We start from the raw sequence: 27,111 nt of genomic DNA, 5'->3' as shown, positions 1-27,111 counted from the left end.
GAAGAGGCGACTCCGGGATGCTGGCCTTCTAGGCAGTTGCAAAGAAAAAGCCATATCTCAGACTGGTCAATAAAAATAAAAGATTAAGATAGGCAAAAGAACACAGACACTGGACAGAGGAACTCTGCCTAGAAGGCCAGCATCCCGGAGTCGCCTCTTCACTGTTGACGTTGAGACTGGTGTTTTGCAGGTACTATTTAATGAAGCTGCCGTAGAGGACTTGAGAGGCGTCTGTTTCTCAAACTAGACACCCTAATGTACTTGTCCTCTTGCTCAGTTGTGCACCAGGGAGCACTATTGAAGCTGGGAACACAAGCATTTTGCTACATCCGCAATAACATCTGCTAAATATGTGTATGTGACCAATACAATTTGATTTGATTTGAATGAACTGAAAATTACAATTTAAAAAAATTCGCAGAGCATTTAATGGAATTGGAACATCCTACATTTAAATGGAATTGACCCCAGGGTCCTGCTGGGATAAGAGCATGCTTGTCCACAAAAAAGTTAAATTAATACTAAAAATGTGTTTTCATGATTTGTCATGGGGTAATCCAGAGTAATCCAGCCCACATGTCCTTAATCCCCTGCACTGGGCCAGCTCCATCTGGGAGAGCCTGCCACTTTGTGTGGAACAACCTAAATGTGCTCTTTTTTGGTCTCTACCATCATGCTGGGGGTGTGCTGCTTAAACAAAAATACAATACAACATTTCCTTTTGTGTGTAGAGTAAAACGTTTATCCTCAACATGTGACAAAACCTGGAAAAACCACAAGACTAACCATGGGTTCTATTTACAGTATCCATCATCTTCCTAATTTAACTTGATCCTATCAACAAATTATGCCACATCCTCTGATACACTACCTTGACCTCAAGTGCCTCCCAATAGATCTCCGAAGCAGTAATGTTGTTCTGCTCCCAGTACCGTAGGGTGGCATTACTGGGATCCGGAGGTTCAACACATGAACACCTATGGAAACAACAGAACACTTCACCATCAAATCCCTTACCGATCACGATCATCTCAAATGCTATGCAGGACTTCTTTCAAACACAAGTTAAGATGTTGCTGTCATTCTGAACTCTAAGGGACGGTTTGCTTGACACAGATTATGCCTAGTTCTTTGATTAAGGTGCAGTTTAAGAGGCCAAGAAGATGATCAAGGACCTCAGCGAACCGTGACGGTCTGTTCACTCTACCTTCTAGCAGAAAGAGATGGTACAGATGCATCAAAGAGAGACTGAATAACCACAATAACAGCTTCTACCTTCAGGTCATCCCTAGCCACCTGGGAATCTGCCCTGCAGTTTGAGACTAATGTGCCATGTACTGTATATAGAGAGTCATTGAACGCTGGTCACCTAATACTCTTTTTATATACTGTTGTTTACTCACTGTGTATTTATACTGTATTCTCGACATAGCCCATCCTAATATACCTACTACTGTACATACCAATTTATATCCAAATGATACACTGTCTATACACACCACGTATTTATATTCTGCTTCTGACACATGCTCACTCTAATATACAGTATGTTCTCAGGATTATTAATTGGACCCGTTCTGTCAATTTTTTATTTCATTTTTCATAAAAAAAAAACAATTAGTAAAAAAAAAAAACAATTGTACTTGCGAGACGTTCTATTGCACTGTTGGAGTTAGTACCACAAGCATTTTCGCTGCACCTGCTATAACACCTGCAAATCTGTGTATGCAATCAATAAATGTTGATTTGATTCAATGGAGTGAGTGCACACTTACGAGTATCGTGTGAGTTTGTCCAGGTTGTTGTTCATGTTGATGGGGTAGTGTTCCCCCAGGTGGATGAGTTTCTCCAAGGCCTCGTAGATGAAGATGATGCAGATGAGCGAGGCGAAGGCCTCCTCTGTGAATCGTGTGATGTAACAGACCAGGGAGCTGGCATCTGTGGCCACCAGGAGCAGACAGAGGAATGCTGTCCACAGCCCTATACAGGTTCTCAGTGAGAGGTAGGATAATCCATACTCCCTGAGGACAGAGTGCAAAACATCCCTTTCATTTTATATTTGTAAATGTAATCTTATTTATTCAGGAAGTCCCAAAAAGGGCAGCTCAATTAAAAAACACATAGATCCTTCACAGTACAGTGCATGCACAGCACCGGAAGAAAAATCACTGCCACTGCAGCACTAACATTTCGTAAATTATTTTGACAACATCTGAGGTTTTAACCTCCTCTCTGATCTATCTGCAGGATATGGGATCTGAGGTTGTCATTACCACAATGGTATTTTAATACTACTTAAAGCCGTATAGAACATTAAAACAAATGATCAATGTACTATGGCAGTACTGTATATGACATCCGGTCATCCTCCATCAGTATGTGACCTTAACTATTGTTATAGGGACGGATGATCATCACGCAATCAAATCGCACATTATCAGATGTGGTGGCAGAATTTGGGGTGAGCTGTTGTAACTTCTCAAGGGATATGTTCGGTGTTGGACTGTGATGTCATGCCTTTCACAGACTCCTGGTATGTCTGCACGCTAACACAAAGCCACTGTGTTCCAGAACTGTTGCTTGTATTGAAAGAGCTGTTGGGTAACAATATGATTGTATTATCACCTCCCACTATATAAGGGGCATGTAACCATTTATTATTTGAGCTCTTCCCTGTGAAATCAGAGGTGGATCTCCCCTCCAGCTCCTTGTATTAAAAATGTTTCTATGATATCATTATATTATATTATATCTCTGCCTTAATCTTTGGATCGAATTTTCCACAACACAGAGATGTGAGTACAGAAATGGTAAGAGTGCTATAGACAATACATAGAGATTATTAATCATGTGGGCCCATAGCGTTATACTACTGTATATGTAATTATAACTATATATAACAATACAACTATACTGTTGTCAACAAACTTACTTGCAGAATTTGTACAATATCTTCTCAAACACCAGCACAGGCCCTGTGCTGCCCAATATGGTGAGTGGCTGGCCAGCAAAGAGGGAATAAGCTATTCCTGTCATTGAGGCGCCAAACAGTGATTCAATTGCACTCTGCGGGACACAAAGAAACATACACTGTAAACCCCAAGGCAGTTTTAACTCAAATACTTCTAGTAAGTTGTACTCAAACTCAATGAAGTCATTATTACTTAAAATGTTAATGTGGTACTGACTCAAATCTAAATGAGGAGTCACACCAACTACATTAAAAAAAAAACGTATAATATCAAATGAAAAATCCCTGCATGCTCTTTTGCAGGTTGATTTTATGCAATTGTTTTTAACATCTGCATTTTTGCAGATTGATTGATTAAATGTTTAGCTACACAAATATTTTTTAGAAACTTATCCGATCATTGAATTTTTACATCCCGTTACTGAAATGGTTGTTCCAGTTTAAATGGCTTAGGTAGTTTCCCCACCACAGTTCTTGACCCTGGCAGTCGTTATGAATGCTGGTTACGGGTGAATACAAATGTAAACTGTTGGATAGCTTAATGCTGGCTAGGTTCCAATAGGAATTACACATCACTTTGCAAGCCAACAGATTGTGATTTACAGTGAGGGTTGCATAATTCTGCTAAATGTCCCAGGGTTTTCCAGAACACCTAGTTGGAAGATACCTGAACAAATATTTGGGAAAGCTTGTGGAATTTTGCAACCCTACTTGCAGGACTGATGTGCCCATGTGGGGGCGTTGAATTTAAGTATACCTTACAACAATAAACAAAAAATGCATTTGTGTTACTTATATGGAGGTAGTACTGCTCACTTCAGCTATTTAATCTTCTTAACTAATTTTTTTTTTAGGTAATTGGTTTCCTCAAAATGTTTGAGCAGACAGAATTGGTTTTACAGCGTAGATAACATTTATGAGCAAGAGAAATCTCTCAATAAATGTCGAAGCCGTTTATTATTCTATTACTGTGTACTTGATCGGGATGGGCTGCATCCTAAATGGAATGCTATTCCCTATATAGTGCATTACTTTTGACCAGGTCACAAAAGTAGTGCACTATGTAAGGAATAGAGGGAGCCATTTGGGATGAAACCCATGGTGTCTTACTATGCGTCCTTCTGTTGCCTCTCCCAGTAAACCACCGAACGTGATGACAGGTGACATGCAAGCACAGTACAGGAAGAGGAAGGAGGCCAAGCACTGCAGGCTGAGACCGTCTGTGTAGTCGGACAGGTAGTGGGGCGCCTTGCGTTTGATGTCCATCAAGAGACCACCAAATAATCTGTAAACATAATGATAACATAAGCCATGAAGCAGACGCTTTCATCCAAAATGACTAATATTATTGTGTGCGTACACGTTTAGGTGGCTCCAGTAGGAGTCGAAACCCACCATCCTTGTTTTGCAAGCTCCATGCTCTATCAACAAAGACACAGAACACCTACTGTATATCTAATACCAGCACAGATCAAATGATTTTATTTTATATAATGGTCATTTATTTAATCTCTTGTGATGCTCACATTGAAACTAACCTCCTTACAACTGCCTGCATTTCAAATCCACATCCAACCGCATAGGTAATATGCTGTCACGTGGGGAAGTGTGGATTTTACAGTTGGAGCCTTTTTATACATTTTTTTTTAAACTTGATGTACTCCTCACACTACTTAATGAGCATGAAATACTGTAGAGAGAGTAATGAGGATGACTTAGCATGAGCTCATGCGGAAGAATATAGACCAGGCATTTAGGAACCCATCAATAGGTTGCTACACTCTGAGGTTGCAAATTGTACTTAAAATGGTTCAAACGCTTGTCACTATAGTTGTACACTATAAGGTACATCAATTGTACTATTAGTTATAGGTACATAATTGTACCCTTATAGGCCATGCTCAAACTTGAATTAACAGACTATAGGCAAATTTTCCCCTCACGGGTGGCAAAAATAACTAACTGAAAGCCACTCCCCCACTAAGCCACACCTCCAATAATTATACCTTTCTATTCAAAATGTTGTGTACACAAATGTACCATTATACTAGATTGTCTTCACATATACCCTTAAAGGTACCGGACAGTACCATGTGAGATCATATGTGTACCTCTGTAAGTACATTATGTGTATTTTGATCTTTTGTACCCCATGGAACAACACTGTGCCCTAATCGTACCTTTATTCTAAGAGCGTATGGCAACCATTGCATGACTTTCGTTCACACCTAAAATGAACTGCATGCAATGGCATCCTGTCCTCTGTCCAAGGATCCATAGATGTTTTTTTTTAAAATAGGTGAAAAACCTGGTTACTTTGAATCTATCGTTATTTCTTAATACACAACCACGACCACATACACTCACACTCTCTGAGCACCAGGCTGCCCCGCCTCACCTACCGTCCTGTCCGCTGCAGCTCCGGACCACCATGTCCCTCGTGCTCCTCTTCATCACCTAGGTCTGTGCCGGTCTGTGCTGCAATCTTCCTCTTCTCCTGTTATTCAAAGAACACTTATCTGTTATTTCTTTCATTTTTTTGTTGTTGAATGAAAGACAATGCTGTGATTTGTATGTCTGCTGATGACAGACTTGTTAAAGAAAAGGCTTCAACTTACCTGAGACGGCACATTTTTGGGTGGCTCTATTCGTATAGAAGGATCCCACTCCCCTGGTGGCAGGACAGTAACTTGGTCCAGGAACTCATCAATTCCAGCAATCAGATCATTGCGGTCCTTCGCTTTGTAGGCAACATCATGGAAAACCTTGGAACGAAGAACAAGAATAAATTCCGTCATGAATTGACATGTTAATTCAGTCATGCGAAACAGCTATGTTCATTATCGGAGAGGCTGTTTTACCTCGTCTGTCATTAGTGTTGCGATGGATCGGCCAATCTCATGGTACTGTGGCCCTTTCCCAAGAGGCCCTAGTAGAATGAACAAGAACCTAAAAAAACAGAGCGGTGTAGAGACAGTTGAGGGTCAGCCCAAAAATGACTAAGGAGGGCATAGTGTTAGTCATAGACAGAAGACCATAGTTACAGACTTATAGAAGGTAGGGTTGTGAAATTTCCGTAACTTTAAAAATAAATCCCAGGCTTCCAGAAATCCTGGTTGGAGAATTCCCAGATGTCCTGCTTATTTTCTCCTGATTCCAGGAATATTCCATCCGGGATTTCAATAAATCCTGGGAATTTTGGGAGAGTTACGGGAATACTGCAACGTTAATTGGGGGTCATAGTGTTACTAACCTGGTAACGATGGGGACCTCAGCCAGCCCGTTGAGCATGACTGCAGGTGAGAGACGTACAAACGCCACCACAGGCTTGTCTAGGAACTCCGCCTCACCCACCAACACATTGGACGCTTCCGCTCCCGGGGGAATCTTCTTCATGAAATGGAGGTCTATCTAGATGGACACAGGATAGAATATGCCAACGTTTAGTGGAGCATTTTACGACTGAAGTCTTAATATAGCATTTTACTGTATTAGTATCTCAACTCCTCAATTCAAAAGAAGAGTATTCATGGATGGCACGTTTCGTCACAATATTGTTTTGAATATTTGTTTTAAGACTGATGCCCAACTGAGAATTCTACTCAATGCATTGTCAGTGGGCACTACAGTGCATTACTGTGGCTTGGAAACACGATGACGTTTCAAAAGTAGGCAAAACAATTGTAGGGAAACCTTTTGTTATCATTGTGTTGTCACCAGATTGACTTTAGATGCAGTATAACTTTAGTTAGCTAGCTAGAATTGAGGGGACAGCACCGAATTTTATCTAGTTGACATTACCATTGCTAGCTATTTTTGACAAACTTCGATAGCTAATGGCAACATTGCCATCTCTCTAAAGTAAATTTGACCACATCATAATCATGCCAACGTTGTTTCCTTCTAATAATTTGCCCACTTTAGCAATGTCATCATATATCGAGGTTAGTGTAATTTTAACGAAACAGTCATTAGTCCCTGTTATGTGTGGGCACCAGTCGCCTTAATGGCGCAGGTGTTGTAAGAATGCTCATAACAATGGCATGACGTAACCGAGTGATGAAGGTGCAACCCATAATAAATAGGTAAAGAAAAGCAGAACATCTGAAATATATTCTAAAAACAAAAATAACTCTACTGAAAATGTGTGACTAGGGATACAAAATTCTGGTAACTTTCCTCAAATTCCCTGGTTTTCTGGATTGCCTGCTAGTTTTCTCCTGATTCCTGGAATCGTCCAACCAGGATTTCTGTAAAATCTAGGAATTATGGGATACTTACCAGAATTATGTAACCCTGTGTGTGATAATAGTGCATTTCCTGTTAATAGCTAGACATAGATTGGCCAACTGGATCCTATTTCATAACATAACCATCATAACATACATATGAACATGTTTTTTCTAATAAACTATTACAGAAGAATACCATAAATCTGTCTAAAGTGCTATCTCCATTTACATAACATTTCCAGAGGTTATCATCTCCTTGTTGTTACACTGTCTGCCCCCGCAGTGACACATCCATCCAGACCTGAGCCTGCCTGGCTTCCTGCAAACTGATCCTCCTGTCTCTGTTCTGCTGTGATCCTGTCTGCCTGCTATGGAGCCGCACTGCGTCAAATGGAAGTGAGGTAACTTTAAGAAGAGGCAGTAGGGGCATCGGAGTCCTAGCTATAAACTCCAGGCTCACTGCTAACAGAATAACGAGGCCTCAAACTATATTGTAGTGAAGTGGATCAGAAAAGCGCAGCCTAAAGAATGTGTAGCAAATTGAAGTAACTTAGCAATTGCATTTTATTTATAATATTATAGGACAATAAATGTGTAACATGAGCTTCGATCCCCTGACAGAAGAGTAGGGATATGAACGAGCAGCAGTTACTGAGGTTAAATATATTATTTATGTAATTTGTACTTGTTATTGATAGATACAGTGAAGAACTGATTGAGAGAAGGGGGATAGAGGAGAGGGACATAGAATGGAAAGTGACACAGTCAGGGTTTTAACCCAATACTCTAGGGGCAATGTGTGGTCTGTGAGCAGCGGCACTACCACCAGATCAACCCTGGCACAATACTGAGGTTAGTAGGGGTTGGCGCCCCCCCCTTGGGTTGTGCCGTGGGCTATACTCGGCCTTGTCTCAGGATGGTAAGTTGGTGGTTGAAGGTATCCCTCTACTGGTGTGGGGGCTGTGCTTTGGCAAAGTGGGTGGGGTTATATTCTTCCTGTTTGGCCCTGTCCGGGGGTGTCCTCGGATGGGGCCACAGTATCTCCTGACCCCTCCTGTCTCAGCCTCCAGTATTTATGCTGCAGTAGTTTGTCGAGGGTCTAGGGTCAGTTTGTTATATCTGGAGTACTTCTCCTGTCTTATCCGGTGTCCTGTGTGAATTTAAATATGCTCTCTCTAATTCTCTCTTTCTCTTCTCTCTCTCGGAGGACCTGAGCCCTAGGACCATGCCTCAGGACTACCTGGCATGATGACTCCTTGCTGTCCCCAGTCCACCTGGCCGTGCTGCTGCTCCAGTTTCAACTGTTCTGCCTGCGGCTATGGAATCATGACCTGTTCACATTTGAATATCTTGGCCATGTTCTGTTATAATCTCCACCCGGCACAGCCAGAAGAGGACTGGCTACCCCTCATAGCCTGGTTCCTCTCTAGGTTTCTTCCTAGGTTTTGACCTTTCTAGGGAGTTTTTCCTAGCCACCGTGCTCCAACACCTGCATTGCTTGCTGTTTGGGGTTTTAAGCTGGGTTTCTGTACAGCACTTTGAGATATCAGCTGATGTACGAAGGGCTATATAAATACATTTGATTTGATTTTGATTTGAATAAAGGTGCTATTGTTAAAGTGTACAGTTCAAAGACAGGCCTAAGTATGTTAAATAGGCATGTTAAATCTAGAACATCCGTAGAACACTCTCTATTAAGCTTCTTTGTCCCAAAAAATATTTGGTTGCATTTTATTTATGGCTTTATTCAACCACATTAGACAGTCTTAAATACATTCTCAGAACAAGAACAAAAGGCTCTGATACTTTGCTATCAGGTCACAGACAAATGGTTACTGACAAAAGGTTAGGATTTAGAGGTAAGTGAGACTGCTGTTGTCCCAGTCTAATCTACAGTGCTAATGGCAGTGTTGGTGAGATGACTGTTTTGCTATAGAGTGGTTATAATGGCTTAAATCCTAATCCACAAAAAGAGGACTTTTGTGGATCAAAAAAGCAACAAGTACAAACAAATGAAAATGGAACAGATTATTTTTAACGTTCATACACCCGTCAACTGCAACAGCTGGTGTGTTAAGTGCAGTATGTGGCAGTGTGGTACGTTAGTGAGTTCAAGGCCTATATTCATAAAGTGTCTCAGAGTTGGAGTGCTGATCTAGGATCAGTTTGGCCTTTTAAATCATAATGAATGGGAGGGAGGGACCTGATCCTAGATCAGCACTCTTACTCTGAGATTCTTTGAGAATACGGGCCCAGAATGTCTTACTGTACCTTACTGAAGTCCACAGCACTGTTCTCTCTGCTGACATCAGCTTTGCCATCATTGGGGATGGGTAGAGAGGTCTGGGGAGGAATCACCTGACCTGGAACAAAAAGAGAGGAAGGAGTCCAATAAGTCAACTACTGAGCCCTCTATGTCAGACCAACATCAAGGTTTCACAGCAGTGCAGGTGCCAATGGTAATAAAGCACAGCGTCTCACAGAGAGGGAGGGAGAGAGAGAGAGAGAGAGAGAGCACTCTTGGGATACCAAAATGACCAACAGTGCTTTAGATATCTATAGATTTGCACTGTAATGGTGATGTAATCTGGGATTTATCAGACATTGGCAAAGTACCCTTATTTAGTGCAGATCCCAAGAGAGGACTGAAGATAAAGCCTAAGATTGGCTGCAGGGGGGAGGATGGGAGTCATGGATGGCCTTGGTGAGGATGGGTGGGCAAAGCTTGTCCATTAGGATTTCAGCATGATCATTTTAGCATTATCATTGTGTCAAGGAGACTGACTGATGCAAACAGGAAATTAGCCCACAGCTGCCAGAGTAGAGCAAAAGGATTTAAAAAGGATTACTTTTTATTTGTGAGAGGGCACAGATTAATACTAATTTCAGTGTTTGATCCGTTCACAAGCCAGCAAAAACTATCAGATGCATAACAAATCGAAATAATCAGAAATAAAAGCATGCCTTGCAATGATTCATTTTGACTCATAGTTCCACATGAACTCAACGAGAGAAGCCTCAAGCAATTTACCAAGCTGGCTGCCCATGAAGAAACACCACAGCCTCTTTAGCTTTAAATGGCATTACTTGCAGTGAGTAGGAGGGTGCCCTCACTAACATGGCCCTGGTTTTGTTAATTAGTCCCACACTCGCTGTTTGCCGCTCTTTAATTTAGCTTTTGGATAAACACTCTACCTAAATGAATATGCCTGTGTCACACCACTCTGAATAAAATTACAGCAGAGAGTGACTCGCTAAAAGGGTTTCGGGTGGTCTTCGTGTATCAAAATTGCCATGTTGAATGCTGGCAAACTTGCTTCTCGAAACTTAATTCCTGTAAAAGGTGATGGACATTCTGAATAAGGTCATTCCTTGTTATCAGTGAACCCTGCTGCTCAGGGTCTTTTCTCTTCGGAATGTTTCTCTGTCCACATCTTCTACACTGATCACACCGTATCTCTATATTTTCAATTCTGATATTAAAAACATATAACTCAATGTATAGTCGATGTTAATGTTCATGATATGTACAGCGACTTGATAAATATGCCTAATAACTGTCACTGATGTCTCATTGTGATCAATGGCATACATTTACAATGTACGGCTCATATGATATGAGTTGTTGTCTACACTATACACTAACTGACTCTTCGTTAAATGACCTGAAGCACAAAGCACAACCTCTAACTGCTATTGACAGAAACAACTTTGAAATTAGCAACCTTCACAAGTTATGTTTTAGGATGTGCTAGCAGTAGAGAAAGGTCCTGTCAAGGTTTAAGAGTGGCCTGGGTCTGGGTCATCCGCCTTGTCCACGGGATGGATATCAGACTGGGGTCTGAGGCCCTGTTTCTGGGGCCTGGGGCCTGTGTGTGGAGTGGCTGGAGGGTGGCGGGTGGTGGATGAGGTCAGGAGTGGAGAGGAGATGGAGGAGGAGACACACTGGGGACAACACAGTGGCCGTGGGGTGCAGGATGAGACCTGCCTTTCACTGCAAGACCCCGCTGCCATAAATGAGCACCAGAAGGAGGACTTAAGGGTAGAACAGAGTGATGGACCACCTGCCAGACACACATACACACATTCATCCACATATACAGACACACACAAGGAAACAAGAGAAGAGAGACACACTGAACACTGAACACAAGGTAAAATATGGACAATGTAATGTAGAATGAGAAAGTTATCCACATGGGATGATTGAAACCACTACTTACAAGACTATTTCCAATTTTAAAGTTGCTGTGACCAGAGGTAAAAAGTGATGAGAACTGAAACACTTCTGAATGCACCAGGGCCCAGGTTTCACCAAACATTTTTGAAGAAAAAAATCAAGGATTTTTCTTAAAAGAAAAATAAGAAGTTCATTAGATAGTTCTTAGGTGCAATTCCTAAGAACTATCCTTAAATCCCACACATCTTCTGCAATATTTTAGTGCTTCCATACCCTCTTAAACATTATGTGTTTGAGCTAAAGACTTCTGTAGTTCATTGTTGGCATCAGATTTGTCTATTTCTTCTGCATCCACTGATGCCAACCATTAGTCTGTGCGATTGACGGGGGCTGAACTAGAGGTTTGCGAGACTCGCGAGACTCGAAAACGCTTCATATTCAATTATTGCATTGCGATCTTGCCTAGTGTTTCCTCAATCTTTCCTATATCTCTCAGATGTATTTCAGACACTCATCTTGTGGATATTAATGTTTATTTCCCTCATTTCAAGTTCAAGGACAAATTCCGGCCAGGACATAGATTATATAATATTCTAATAACCTCACATTGTTTCTGTCACAAACTCCGAACTCCACACAGTTGTCACTGACTGGTTGTATATTAATTTCCAATTTCTGTACTATCAGGTTTTTGCTTGACAGACCTTATTTTTTTATTAACAATTTGTCAATAAAACTCAAGATTGCCAACTTCTTATGTCAATTTTGTGTTCTTCTTGTAGCCCTGGTTGTCCTGAGAAAACACTTCAATGTGAGGCTAAATATGAGGACAGAAAATATAAGATCAAATGAAAAGAGTGAATTTCAGGTTTTAGATCCAGGGACTGGCTGGATTAAATTAGATAAGAACTTTTCAAATATCTTCTTAAGATGATTGTTGCTACTTACTTGAGCAGAGAGCTGCCTGCTACTCACCGTTCTTGTCCATGGACTGGGGCTCGGACTGCTTCTTGTCAGCGAAGGAGCGTACAATGGGGATGCGGTTGGCCAGCTTCTTCTGGTTCTGGTGGTGGTGCTGCTTGAGGAGGGACTCTCTCACCTTCCTCCTCACCTCGTCCCCCAGAGGACCCACGGTCTCCTGCTGGTCCAACACCATGTCTGACAAACAGGACCACACAGTCAACAGTTCGACAGCAATTAGGAAACCATCTATAACATTCTGATTACAATGCTTACAATTAAAGATTGAAATGAAGATCATAGAACAGGGTAATTGTCACTAGGAACAAAACGTTATGTTGCAAAACGTTTCTCTACGGTATGCACTAATGAATACAACGCAGGCGTATGCGGTAGTTCCAGATATCACTCAGCACCACAGAGGTGATTTTCAACCTGTGGTCCGCAGACATTACTTTTCACAATGCAAATTGTTCAACAAACATCCATCTGTAATAATCTGCCTTTAATCTGTTACATTCCCTGATCAAATTGACTCTACATTCCGTGACTCAGTTAATGGTGGTCATCCAGAAATGTTGACTGTGACTTGATGGTCCCCTGAAAGGAAAAGGTTGGGAACCGCTGCTCTACTGTACAATACCTGCTACCTCCTCCACGGAGCTGGCCCTCATGTCTAGCAGCACGATGCCTGTGAGGATGCAGCTGCGCAACTCGAACAGGCTGTGCAGGGACAGCGTGGCCACGTAGGGCTTACTCCAGCGCTCTCCTCCATCCTCCACGTCCTCTTCAAACTTCAGCCACCTGTATGAGGGACAGAGGCCCAGTTTCAGTCAAACTGTTCCAGGGGACTAGGGGATAGATGACAGCCAGCTGTCCAGCCATCTGGAAGCCCTGTACTGATAGAGCTCAGCTTACACAGACGGGAACACCAAGAACGTACTGATGCTGTGCCGGAGTCTGGTCAAGCGGTAATGCACTCGACTCCGGACCATGCCCCTCAGTGATGGGGTTCGAACCTTGGTCCGGCTGCTGCAGTCTGTGCCCTCCCTACCAGTCATGCCTTCTTAATTGTCTGCCCCCTGTCCTGTCTAAAAACCAATATGAAAGGATGTTTGGATCTCTGATTTGCTTTAAAAACACAAAAGGAATATGTCTATGCTATGGAAGAGACTGACTGCCTGACAATCCATGTAAAGGTGCATCAGTCAATATCAACGTGACAGAAAGTATTGTAGTGTAGTGTGCACAACAGGATATTTATCCAGTCCAGACCTTATGCTTGTTGATTATAAGTAGAGGTACAGACATTTTTACTACAAGTAGACAAGGGTTAGTTTCCCTTTAAATCTGGGCTCCCTCGTACTCATGCACCAGACTTCATGCACCAGACTTTATAATCAGAGCTTTACTTAGCCCATCCGTCCCCAAGGTCTACAATCCCTCCTTATGTAACGTTGACTCTTTCAGGTAACAGTTTTGGGCATTAGGATATTATCACAGAGAATAAAATGATAAATAAATCAATCATATCATATATATCAATTCCATCACTTTGCATGATTAAAAATCAACCCATGGACCAACATGGAATCCCTAGGATGTGTCATTGGAATTCGATGAAAAGCTTTCAGTAGTGACAAGGGGTGTGTCATGTGACTCCCTACCTGGCGGTTTCCCTCCACTCGGCGTCCTCTCCGTCTTTCAGGCAGATCTCGTCCAGCTCAGTGAAGAGGTCATGGGGGATGTGCTCCTCGTCGTCATCCTCTGTGCCCAGCAGGAACTGCACTCTCTGGGATGGCGTGTCTGGAGCGCAGGGTCGGGTAAGGGCATCACTTACAGTACTGTCTGCCATACAGACTCCCTGACTAAGGAGCTCTGCAGCAGGTTATGCCCATAGTGTGGACAGCATCCCCTCTTTTGAAATGCACTATGCCACCATGTAGACATAACATATCGTATAGCTCATAAGACGATAGAAATATAATCCGGCTGCTGCTTTTTACATGGGCCAGCCAGACAGTGGCAATACTTACAGTATGTGGGAGACTCTCTTCCATTGTCCACTCCAGAGTCCAGCTCCCTGCTTCTCTTCCTGTGTCTGTGTCCGTGATGCCGATGTCTCCGGTGGCTCTTCTTCCCAATGGGGACATGTACCCCAATGTAGAGTGTCCTGTGACCTAGATGCAGCCACAGGGATATAAATATGATGAGATAAGATGATAACATAAGATAATAGGTTGAGAGATGTCACGTTGTATGAAGGATTTGGAGACAGGCGCAGGAATGCGTAATAGGGGGTCTTAATAGTCCGCCCAAAAATACAACATGCCATGAATAACCGACCCTAAATGTAGACAGCGGGAATGGCCCGTCCGACGCCGCCACAACTTCGGCAGCTGCAACTGGCCCTGATCGACCCGCACCGCATTCCTGTGGTCATCCTTGAGGCCGGTGTCGTCAGGAGATGGGTACGGCGCAGAGAAGCGGTGCTGGGCTCCTGCGGGGGACATCCTAGATGCTTCACTCATCAGGGATTTTCACCATTGGCGCCATGACCTACCCGCTCCGTGTCCCTGTGGTTGTCCCTGAGGCTGGTGTCGTTCCGTGCATCGGGGAGGGAGGGGGAGGTGGGGTACTGTCACAGATTCCCCCTGTACCGCTGCCCTTCAGTGCACCAGTTCCGCATGTCTACGTCACCGGCCTCTAGGCTTCACTGAACGTCACTCATTATGCACACCTGATTCCAATTCCCCTGATTAGTAATTGTATATATGTGCGCTTTGTTCACCCTTGTCTTGTCGGTTATTGTTCCCATGTTCGTTGGTCTGTGAGTACCTGTGCTTTGTTATTTCGGCTTCTGTGCTGCGTGTATTGTGCACTTGTTATTATGGGTCTCGTCCCGTGTATTGTTGTGCATTTGTTGTTACGGGTCTCGCGTCATGTATTGTTATTACGGGTCTCGTCCCATGTATTTATTCAAGGTTTTACCTCGCTCTTTTGTTTGGGTTACATACCAGCGTTTTTGTACATGTGTTTGTTTTGGGCTTCGTCCCCGTGCCTTTCATGGCCTGTTGTATTTTTGAGTGGAGTATTAAAACCCCATATTAAGTATTCCTGCGCCTGTCTCCAAATCATTTATACAACGTGACAAGAGATAGAGAAATCATTTTATTCAAAGAGGTCACTGATTAAGGCTGCCGTTTCTGTTTGTATTTACGGGTCAATATCAACAGAGATATACCCACAACAAAGACAAACATTGTGGTTTACACTTTATTTTCTATAAAATAAAGCAAGACACAAATTGCATAAAAATATCTTAGAATAATCTGGATTTCTACTTCTAAGGTCAAGCCACTGATTTTTCATTGAGCGATACAACAACCTACCACAAATCTCTCCGACATTAAACAACTGTACACAACCCTTTTATTGACATCGTTGTTTTGTATCAGTAGAGGTCTAAAAATACATCTCTAGAAATGTGTTATCTTCAACATCTGCCATAGAAGTACTATACAGGCCTCTTAAAATCCCCCTAGTGCATCATCTGGTACGATAAATAAAAAAAGACGTCCCCTTTTATTACATGGGTTGCAGTAAAAAGACCGTGAGAGCTTGAAATATGGCTGTCTCTGTTAGAATAACATGCAATATTGAGTCCAAGTACAGATGAATATTATGAAATTGATGAGTAATTGACCCTAGTCTCATATAGAAACTAAACCATTTGCAGTTGACCCGGGATCTGTGCAACCAGACAACTGCAGAATGGGGAGGATGATGAGACAGCAAGGAGTTTAGATGGGATATGCAGCAGGGTGTGGACCGTCACCTTGCTGATATCAGTGAGACTAAATTGATGTGCTGCTGTGACATTGTAAGGGTAATCCGCCCTGACTCCAGGCCCACTCTTGCCTCGGGGAGAAACACAGCTTTGTGACAGCTCCTTCAGGCCTGGGGCTTTAAGAAGGCAGCAAGCAGCCTCTGCTGTTCAAACCAATTCCAGTTATCTCACAAACACTAGCGTATCAATGCTAATCACTTCCTCTATTTACACAAGTACTGGGAACTTCAGTGCGATAAATGCATAGCAGGAAATGAAAATGAAATTATTTGGAAGTAACATCCTTGAAAGCTCAGCATAAATAAATATGTGCATTCATGCATGTGTTTGTGTGTGTGTGTATGTTTTCATGTGTGTGAGTGAGAGAGAGTTTGTGCCAGTGGAGGCTCCTCAGAGGAGGAAGGGGAGGACCAATTTTCAGAATTTCAGAAAAATGTAAATAGTGAAACATTAAAGTTACAACTATACTAAATATACTCACGTCACCAAATAATTAATTAAAACACACTATTTTGCAATGAATGTCTACAGTAGCCTCAACAGCGCTCTGTGAGGTAAAACCATGGTGTAGCCAGAGGACAGCTAGTTTCCATCCTACTCTGGGTACATTGACTTCAATACAAAACCTAGGGAGCTCAAGGTTCTCACCCCTTCCATAGACTTACACAGTAATTATGACAACTTCAGGAAGATGTCCTCCAACCTATCAGAACACTTGCAGCATGAACTGACATATCCTCCATCAAAGGATCATAGAATGAATCTAGGAACAAAAGCATAAGCTACAGTTAGCTAGCACTGCAGTGCATACAGTGTTGTGAGTAGTTGACTTAAAAAGAGAGAAAGAAAATAGTTGAACAGTTTTAAACAAATTAATTTATAAAAAATTGAAGGAAGAGCGAGAGAGCGAGAGGGTTAGCGAGAGAGAGATATATTTCATTGTAGTTTCTTCACTTACTTAGCTAGCAAATGCAGCTAGCTAGTTTAGCCTACACAAACACCCAGCTCAAACAGAGGGGGATGCTATGTTAGCTAGCTGGCTATGGCTATCCAACACTGGAACTCTTCCAAGTCAAGGTAAGCATTTGGTTTTATTAATTTGCTGACTGTACACTGCCCTGCATGATTATAACGAGTTTTCTAACGCTTTAGTTCTAGTAGCTATGTTGACTATGACGTTAGGTAATATGGTGACAACAATGTAGGCTGTGTGTAGCGATTAGCAGTTATGATATGTTTTTTTCGACTGGTCAGAGACAGCTGTTTTGTGTTGTGCACTGAAGTCCACAAGCGAATGGAAAAGGTGAGAGGAGAGTACGTAGATGTGAGAAGGAATAATTCAATGAGCAAAGTGATCATGCTGTTTGTATGTGGGTGCTATGAAAGTGTTTGCAGATAATCAAGGGTGTAATCATTCCGCCGATTCTTTTGAAAAATGTTTCTTAAACGGAAGCAAACGGAACGAAACGGTGATAAACATACCTGAATGTGTTCAATAGAAACTCTAGTTTGCAACTGTTGCACTAATGTTTACACCCTAGATCAGCTAGATGCACGCAGGAGTGTGCCAGGTGTATTGCAAGTGTATTGAATGTCTCACTGTCTGTCACCTTGATTACACACATTTTTCTCTCGGCCTGTGCACTTACGTTGTAAACTTTCAATAATAGCCTAGGTTATATCAACGTCATGATAGGTATAGGGAATATGTGAGTATCACATAGTAGCCTAAACCTATCAATGTTACATTGAACTGGGTGAAGGGAATATGAATGACAGTTATCCAATATGCTGTAATAGAAACAAGGCCATGCTCATAACATTTTTTATTTGTCCTCCCTCATCTTAAGCGGCACGGACCACCACTGGTGTGTTGTCAGACCGTATTGTTCAGATACTGTGATCCTGGCCTGGGGGCTTGTGAGTGACTTCACACGGAAGAGACCTGAGCACACACTGTTGGCGTGAGCTGAATCCTAGTCACAACATACAACACAGAGTCACCAGCCACTATGCATTAGAGCAACTTAAGAACCAGGCAAATCAAACTTCACAATGTGTTACTATGTGCTAAAATGAGCAGGTCTTCTCTTTGGTCGTCAGGTTTTTACAATTCAGATACAAAGATAGGTGATTTTCAGCGATCTACACACAACTGAAATCATGAGTCACGACTAACCGACCAATCAGAGCACTGCAGCTCAAGCAGCTCTCGTTACCACCCTCTCTAGTCTCACGGGTACGGTGTCCATATTAGGACAGCCTCAGTCTTGATAACAACAGCCTTCTCTCAATTGGCCCTGTGGGTTGGTTGCCTTCTAACCTTCTTTTCAGGCTTCCACACAATTAACTTAAGGTATTGTACTACATAATGTCAATGTACCTTCGAGTTCCTCCTTCTCAAAATTGGTTTTCACCATGGACCGGTATCCACCTCTGTCCACCACAGCCTCTTCATCATTTCTCTGTGAAGGAGAGACAAAAACTGAAATGATTGAAATTACATAATTCAAATGTTGAATCCATATAGTCATTATGTACATGTAGTCATTATCTTCCCCAAGAGAATATTATTGCTTTCTAAAAGACTGGATAACAGCCAGGAGTCTCATTTGGCATGGTTGCTTTGAGGTGCACTGAATCACACTGATCACACTTAGCTAGCAGATTGTAAAGGGCTAATGTAACGCGCCATTAACCAATACAGGTTAGGTACTGTTTGGCGTAGCACAGATTATTTTTTCACCAACCTTAACTTGGCGATACTTCCTCAATTCCCGACTTGGAAGACAACCAATGTCCGTTATTAAATAAAAATAAATGTTTTGCTCCTTGAAGTAATCCAACAATGTGTACAATGTGTACCATCTTGTCTCTTTCAAATCGTCTCTCTCATTGACTGAGACAGGTGGGTGTCCACCCCAAAGTGCTGCAGGTCACGATGACACTCAGCTGTCTCAATCAATGAGAGAAGATTTGAAATAGACAAGATGGCAGTACTTATCTAATAACCCCTATCAACCAGCTGGAACAGAGTAATGGTCGGACTAGGCAATATTTTTAGTAGCTATATCACACTTTGGTTCATCAGAATAGCACGTTATGCTTGTTGTCTTAGCTGCATGCTCATGGGAGCCAGGTCACCTAAGCATTTCAATGTTCCAGCTCAAACAATGATCTACTTGAGGGTCAACAAAAAAGTACTCAAAGTATAGTTTATTACGGACAAATAACGTTGACAGACTTACATATTATCAACATTTATAAACTGGCACGTTAGCTACAATAAGCATTGGGACTATAGAAGTGAGCGAAGTTATAACATCACAACAGAAAGGGTATATAAGGCCTTTGTGAGAAGTAAGTTGACCTCAGAAAAGGTCATTAAATGGTGACAGAAAAACAGCTGGATAGTGTAGATTTACACACTGCGTTTCCTGTTTGACAAAGCCCCAGTTTGACTAAAAGAGCCTCTTCTAAAAACCCTTATCAGAACAAACAACCACTCAGTCCTATTGCGAATGAACTGTGATGCAGTTACTTAACACATTTTAACACATATGGCACCTTACACCACACAATCATTGTGCAACGAATCCTCTGCTCTCCAAAACAATAGACGGAGGAAGAAGTGTCTAAATGAAGTGTGAACGTGTCAGATGTGTGATGCTGATGAGAGGGAGACGTGGGAGTATTAGTGGTGAGTGCTGCTGATTTGATGACCTCACATGTCCACCTATGTAATGGCGGCAGGGAGGATGATGAGAGAGAGAGAGAAACAGTGTGTGAGAGCGAGAGAGAGCGAGAGATAGAGAGAGACAGAAGGGACAGATGGGTGTCACGACAGAGCAAGATGCTCACAAATCTAATTTAAAGGGATTTCCCCTTCGAAACCCTAGGAATTACAACCTCCAACTGAGCAGTCTTTGTCCGGATGTGACGTGTTGTCAATGTAGATTACAATCCCACAATTATGCTTTGTCATTGTTATGACTTGGGCTATGGTCTCAGGGTGGCTGTTATATTTCGAAGTCCAAATGTTATGTTGCTGCAGCAAACAACAAGAATGTACAAATAACAGAGATGGCATGGAAATCCAACAACCCAACAACTTCAAGATGTCTTACCCCTGCTTCAGTTGAACACAAACCCTACATGGTGTGCTGTCTAAATGCAAGTACTTCTGCTGTTCTGTTAGCAGATATTGGCCAGCTCTATCACGACCTGCTGCTTCCCCAGGCACACAGCTAGCCGGATAAGGGCACTGAATTATCATCTCAACTCTGTTCAAGCCTTCGCAGTAGTTCACAGCTCTATATTTTAACATGCCTTATTGAGAGCCTTTGCAGTAGTTCACAGCTCTATATTTTAACATGCCTCATTGAGAGCCTTCGCAGTAGTTCACAGCTCTATATTTTAACATGCCTTATTGAGAGCCTTCGCAGTAGTTCACAGCTCTATATTTTAACATGCCTCATTGAGAGCCTTCGCAGTAGTTCACAGCTCTATATTTTAACATGTCTCATTGAGAGCCTTCGCAGTAGTTCACAGCTCTATATTTTAACATGCCTTATTGAGAGCCTTCGCAGTAGTTCACAGCTCTATATTTTAACATGCCTTATTGAGAGCCTTCGCAGTAGTTCCACAGCTCTATATTTTAACATGCCTCATTGAGAGCCTTCGCAGTAGTTCACAGCTCTATATTTTAACATGCCTTATTGAGAGCCTTCGCAGTAGTTCACAGCTCTATATTTTAACATGCCTTATTGAGAGCCTTCGCAGTAGTTCACAGCTCTATATTTTAACATGCCTTATTGAGAGCCTTCGCAGTAGTTCACAGCTCTATATTTTAACATGCCTCATTGAGAGCCTTCGCAGTAGTTCACAGCTCTATATTTTAACATGCCTTATTGAGAGCCTTCGCAGTAGTTCACAGCTCTATATTTTAACATGCCTTATTGAGAGCCTTCGCAGTAGTTCACAGCTCTATATTTTAACATGCCTTATTGAGAGCCTTCGCAGTAGTTCACAGCTCTATATTTTAACATGCCTCATTGAGAGCCTTCGCAGTAGTTCACAGCTCTATATTTTAACATGCCTTATTGAGAGCCTTCGCAGTAGTTCACAGCTCTATATTTTAACATGCCTCATTGAGAGCCTTCGCAGTAGTTCACAGCTCTATATTTTAACATGCCTCATTGAGAGCCTTCGCAGTAGTTCACAGCTCTATATTTTAACATGCCTCATTGAGAGCCTTCGCAGTAGTTCACAGCTCTATATTTTAACATGCCTCATTGAGAGCCTTCGCAGTAGTTCACAGCTCTATATTTTAACATGCCTCATTGAGAGCCTTCGCAGTAGTTCACAGCTCTATATTTTAACATGCCTCATTGAGAGCCTTCGCAGTAGTTCACAGCTCTATATTTTAACATGCCTCATTGAGAGCCTTCGCAGTAGTTCACAGCTCTATATTTTAACATGCCTCATTGAGAGCCTTCGCAGTAGTTCACAGCTCTATATTTTAACATGCCGTATTGAGTGCCTTCCATTCACTTAATATGCTAATGCTAATGTGTGCAGGTGGCAGCTTCGGAGGTAATATGACCAGAACTCCCAGGGGAGGGGGGGGGGGGGGGGATCTGGTACTGCAGGATGGAGCAGAAGAGTGCACGTCACCAGCCCACTCAGTGATTTCTGCAAGAGGTACATACACTGCCTGTGAGGGAGCCTTTGAGGAGACATAAGAGAGAGAGAGCTGCACACAGCAGAGAGAGAAGCATGGCCAGATGAAGATATATTCCCTCTAACACCTTGGCCTTTCCACACAGGGGCATGGAGTAGCAGGCAGAGCAAGAGAATTGTGGGAAGGCTCTAGTAAGCTAAGTGCAGCACTTCAATGATACTGCCCCCAACAAAGAGTCCTTGAATGTTTTTGTCAATCCTGCTCAACAGATCTACTCTTTGATTGGTTTATCAGTATGAACTGTCAGAAACATACTGCAACATTGGACAGGCCTGCATACATTAACCGGAAAGTTGCTCACGTTTGATGAATGCGCGGAGATATATGTGAAAGATCCGGTAGTTTGTTGTACCATGTGCTCTATATATGAGTCGCTCTCTATATGAGTCACCACACACACAGACACACACATAGACACACACATAGACACACACGCATACATAGGCTCACAGACATGAGAGCACTTAATTCAAAAGATAAGCATTTTATGTGCTAAAAAATGTGACATTTAGTTTGTATAAGACATGATCCAGATCTCTCTTCTCCTGACATAAATACTGTCATTACAATGTCAGCATGTCTATGGAAATATGTGACCCAAATAGCTGTCTTCTCCCTAACCGCCAAAGCCTACGGAGTGTTCTGGAGAACTAGCAGTAATAACCTCATTACTGACAACGAGTTAGGTGTCGAAAGGAAGCGTTCCACAGGGATGCTGGCCCATGTTGACTCTAATGCTTCCCACGGGTGTGTCAAGTTGGCTGGATGTCCTTTGAGTGGCGTCCCATTCTTGATGCACATGGGACACTTTGTGAAAAGTGTGTGAAAAACCTAGCACTCTTGCAGTTCTTGACTGGCACCTGCTACCATACCTCGTTCAAAGGCACTTCAATCTTTCGTCTTGCCCATCTCACCCCATGAATGGCAGACATACACAAACAATGTCTCAATTTTCTCAAGGCTTCAAAATCCTTCTTTTAACCTGACTCCTCCCCTTTATCTACACTGATTGAAGTGGATTTAACAGGTGACATCAATAAGGAATCCTCGCTTTCACCTGGCCAGTCTATGTCATGGAAAGAGCAGGTGTTCCTAATGTTTTGTACACTCAGTGTATATCAGTATTATAGCACCAGCGCTGCAGTAAATCAATGAGAAGGTCTGGCCTGTCAATAGTGCTATGTATAAAATTAGCACACCCCGAACACAATCAATAAACAAACAGGGTCCCATGTCTCATTGCTTCACTGTGTCAACTTGGACAGGGCATCAATGACATGGATATCACACAACCTTTTTCCACGGGTAGTTGTTACGAGCCGTTACGAGTGAACAGAAGCCAATTGAACAAGTTATGATATATTCTTCAAACACAGTTAGTGCACCATGTTCATACCAAGCACAAGAAATGTGAAACATTGACAAAGTCGATATGTTGTACATCTGTGCACACTAAGAATGACAGAATCATCTTTGTTTGGATGGGTTCTCTAAGATGGTCAGAAACTGACAAATGAAATCTACTTAGTAACCAAAATAAGTTGATTTTTTTAATTACTAAAAGCTTCTAAAGTGTTAACCTAACGAAGTGCGTGAAAACCATGCTGGATGTGGCAAAAAAGCTAAATGAAACTTTGAAGACAGCTGCTCTGATTCTTCAGCCAGGCCTCTCACGCAAAACGCACTCTAGTATGAGGATGTCATGTGCGTAAACAGGTTGTGGGGGGGGGAATCTCTTATTCAGAAAGCATCAAAAACAGAGACAATACATCGCGCACTAGCGACTACTGTGGCGGGCCGGGCGCAGTGCGCGTGGACCAGGTCGCTAGGTGCACGGTGTTTCCTCCGACACATTGGTGCGGCTGGCTTCCGGGTTGGATGCGCGCTGTGTTAAGAAGTAGTGCGGCTTGGTTGGGTTGTGTTTCGGAGGAGGCATGGCTCTCGACCTTCGTCTCTCCCGAGCCCGTGTGGGAGTTGTAGCGATGAGACAAGATAGTAACTACTAACAATTGGATACCACACAATTGGGGAGAAAAATGGGGAAAACATGTTTAAATAAAAAAAATAAAAAAAACAGAGACAATTAAACACAAAAAGTTCAGAGGTCAAAGATCAAGTTTTCGAAAGCATTGATGATATGGCCGCGTCTCGAATGTCACCCTATTCCCTATTCGGCGTACTACTTTTCACCAGTGCCCATTGGGACGCAACCAATCTATTGTAGAATAATGTACTAATGGTCAGGTCTCATCAAGTGCAGTAAGAGTACATCCAAGCTGTAACTACAGAGCAGCAGCATTTCTGTGTTCGAGCAAACATCTGGACTTGGGAGCATTACAGTACACATCACACACTACTGTAGTGCTTCAATGACGCATTACATTAGCACGCTCTGTTATCAGACCTGTCACTCCCACAACACAGACACAAGCATAGAGGTTCATCTACAAATGACATCTACAGTACAACTGAAGTATGGGTGAAGTGTGTTATCATTGATTACATGTGCTGTATAGATCTAGCATTTCTGGTTTGCCTTGGCTCATGTTTCCCTGAAACCTGTCTTGGACATCAAATCAAAATCAAATGAAACGTTATTGGTCGCATACACTTATTTAGCAGATGTTATTGCGGGCGTAGCGAAATACTTGTGTTCCTAGTTCCAACAGAAGCTCTGGCCCTGGACCAGCGCTAGGACATAAGGGCCCATTTGGATTCTGAAGGACACTGCTGTCCTTCCACAGCTGCTGTGGCACATGGGTCAGGCTCCGTGGCCAGGACCCAGGTTGGTAATCTGCATGCTGATACACAGGAGGGATCAAAGTCTGTACAGTGCTTCAGGATTAAAGTGCACCCCGCGCATTTTTTTTTTGCGATATATTAACAGAACATTTACTCACTTAGTCCTCTTTGTCCCGGCTGCACAGTACATTAGCTTCCATTGAAATGTGTTCTCACTACATTCAGTTTTGTCTGTGTGCATCCGGAAGTGTTCATGTTTGTCGTGGGTAGCGTTCTACGCTGTCTGTACAATATAGCAGGCCAAGGCGTGTATTGTTGTGCGTGTAAAATGTTCATGTAGTGTGTTTTAGGAAGCAATGGCTTGTGACCTATGTTCCCCCTAAACTACAATACCTCTCTATGTGGGGTTTCTGGCTAACCTGGTGTGACATCCAACACTCCATCCAACACTACATGTGTGCTTCTACACCTGCATTTCTAGGCTGTTTTGGGGGGTTTTAGGCTGGGTTTCAGTACAGCACATTGAGATATCAGCTGATGTAAGAAGGGCTTTATAAATGCATTTGATTTGATTTGATAGTGACTACATCCAACACCACATCCAACACCACATCCAACACTCCCAATGAGAATGACATCGAGCATACAGCAGCAGCATGACATACTGTAGGAATGAATGACAAGAGAGAGAAAAAGATGACCAGAGATCAGCAGGCTACAATACATGAACAATGGTGGTGAAAATAGAAAGGGTGGTGATGTGGAATAGTGTTGGCCTAACTCACACTGTGGAAGCGCTGTGCACTCAAAGGCAAAAGGCATATTTAAGAGCAGAGGACTGTGGGGGATTAGTGGGGGCAGCCCAAGTGTTTTAATTGGATGAGGCAGACATAATTTGGGGTCTGATCCGTGCAGATGGCAATGTTCACTCTGGCAGCAATAGCACCAGCAGCCTCATAATAACAACAACACCGTGCTCAGATGGCCCCGGGGTGAAGTTTCCCATAGGTACAGATCTAGGTTCAGCTTCCCTTCCCCCAATCCTAACCTTAACCATTAGTGGGGGGGAAGGCTAAACTGACCCAAGATCAGCGTCAACTGCTCAGATGAGCTCAGCTTAGCATAGTACATAATACAAAGAATACTGTCCTTCAACCTCCATTCACTTTTTCCGCAACAAAGTTGGCACCTCTATAAGAATCACAAAGGACATCCAAAACCATATCATCCCTACAGGCTCTGTAATACAAAATGGCAAGCAGGCTTTGCCTTTGCTGATACAGAATTAATATGGGTGCACTCATCTCCTCTCCTGTATCCCAAGGATCAATGGCTGACATCAGCAGGACAGGCTATCTCTCCCACCTCGGCCCCCTGGCTGCCCTCTATCTTCTCCTATCTCTGAGAGGTGTACTTACTGTACCCTTCGATACAGTGTTCACTCCGCTATTAACGTTACACCGTTCAAATAGTATACTTCGCTGTGTTAACTTTGCCCTCATTAAAGCACAGGATACTGCAAGCATGATAAAGTGAAGCTGTTTGACACTGAGTTGTACAGATATATCTAAAAGGCTTTTAGCATTAACAGGAAACATCAGCATCACACACACACACACACACACACACTTTAACCTTAGATAGCCTTAAGAACATCTGGCGAAGAACATCCTCCCAAACACAGAGCCGAACAGAGAGCAGAGCATAGTCACACCATTACAGAGTAAACAGAGCACAGTTATACCTTTAGAGAATAAAAACGACTTTTAGGACCCAAGCCTCCAGCAGAATGCATGAACATATCCTTAAGGTGTCCTCTTGTACTTAGGAGTGCTGCTGAGCCGAGGCCAGGAGGCTGAGCTGAGCTCCGTAGTACCTGTGTGCCTCTGCTGCCGGGACAGGCACACACTCTGCAAGGCAGTCTACCTTCTCACGATGACAGGAGCAGCCTTACACATGCACACTCACTCCCTCTGTTGATTTTAACAACTGAGCAACCATTTATCCACCAATCCTGCATGAGATTAGAACAATGACATCACTGGTGTCCAGACTCTTCTCTAAGTGGGAGATAGCTGGTGCTAAGCCATTGTGTTTCCCTCTTTTTGTATGGCTTTCAGAGTAAAGCCCCTGTTGTAGCAGCTTGCCATCGCTGCACCACTCCGCTCCGCCTTGACCTGTCAGCCTAGCCACTCTGGTCTGACCTTGTTCTTTCTCTCTCTCCCTCTCTCTCTCTCTTTCTCTTTCTCTCTCTCTCCCTGCAGACTGGAGCTCAGGTAAACCATGAGGCAATACAAAAGATGGGGAGCTATCACCCCAACGCACTCAACTAAAACCCTTCTATACAGTGTAAGTTCATTATTTTAAAGGCCCAGTGCAGTCAAAAACGTATGTTTTATATTTCTACACTATGAGGTTGGAATAATAGGATAA

General features: G+C 42.7%; 1 protein-coding gene across 1 annotated transcript in view; it reads right to left on the bottom strand.

The window, feature by feature from the left end:
* The window catches only part of LOC135547180 (sodium-driven chloride bicarbonate exchanger-like), a 38,604-nt gene extending 11,994 nt beyond the window's left edge, over nucleotides 1–26,610 (bottom strand). The window contains exons 1-15 of the mRNA XM_064975937.1: nucleotides 26,423–26,610; nucleotides 18,577–18,658; nucleotides 14,380–14,523; nucleotides 14,011–14,149; nucleotides 12,987–13,147; nucleotides 12,359–12,541; nucleotides 9,475–9,566; nucleotides 6,225–6,382; nucleotides 5,833–5,920; nucleotides 5,590–5,736; nucleotides 5,374–5,468; nucleotides 4,082–4,256; nucleotides 2,933–3,066; nucleotides 1,776–2,021; nucleotides 872–977 (exon numbers count right to left, since the gene is read on the bottom strand). Of these exons, the coding sequence (XP_064832009.1) occupies nucleotides 872–977; nucleotides 1,776–2,021; nucleotides 2,933–3,066; nucleotides 4,082–4,256; nucleotides 5,374–5,468; nucleotides 5,590–5,736; nucleotides 5,833–5,920; nucleotides 6,225–6,382; nucleotides 9,475–9,566; nucleotides 12,359–12,541; nucleotides 12,987–13,147; nucleotides 14,011–14,149; nucleotides 14,380–14,523; nucleotides 18,577–18,658; nucleotides 26,423–26,479 (2,007 nt within the window). The 5' untranslated portion in view covers nucleotides 26,480–26,610. The remainder of the gene's footprint in view (nucleotides 1–871; nucleotides 978–1,775; nucleotides 2,022–2,932; nucleotides 3,067–4,081; nucleotides 4,257–5,373; nucleotides 5,469–5,589; nucleotides 5,737–5,832; nucleotides 5,921–6,224; nucleotides 6,383–9,474; nucleotides 9,567–12,358; nucleotides 12,542–12,986; nucleotides 13,148–14,010; nucleotides 14,150–14,379; nucleotides 14,524–18,576; nucleotides 18,659–26,422) is intronic.
* Between the last annotated feature and the right edge of the window lie 501 nt (nucleotides 26,611–27,111).

The sequence above is a fragment of the Oncorhynchus masou genome, chromosome 10 (genome assembly GCF_036934945.1).
Source record: "Oncorhynchus masou masou isolate Uvic2021 chromosome 10, UVic_Omas_1.1, whole genome shotgun sequence".
NCBI lineage: Eukaryota > Metazoa > Chordata > Actinopteri > Salmoniformes > Salmonidae > Oncorhynchus > Oncorhynchus masou.
Note: the sequence above shows the minus strand (reverse complement) of the source record. Positions and strands in the feature narration are given on the sequence as shown.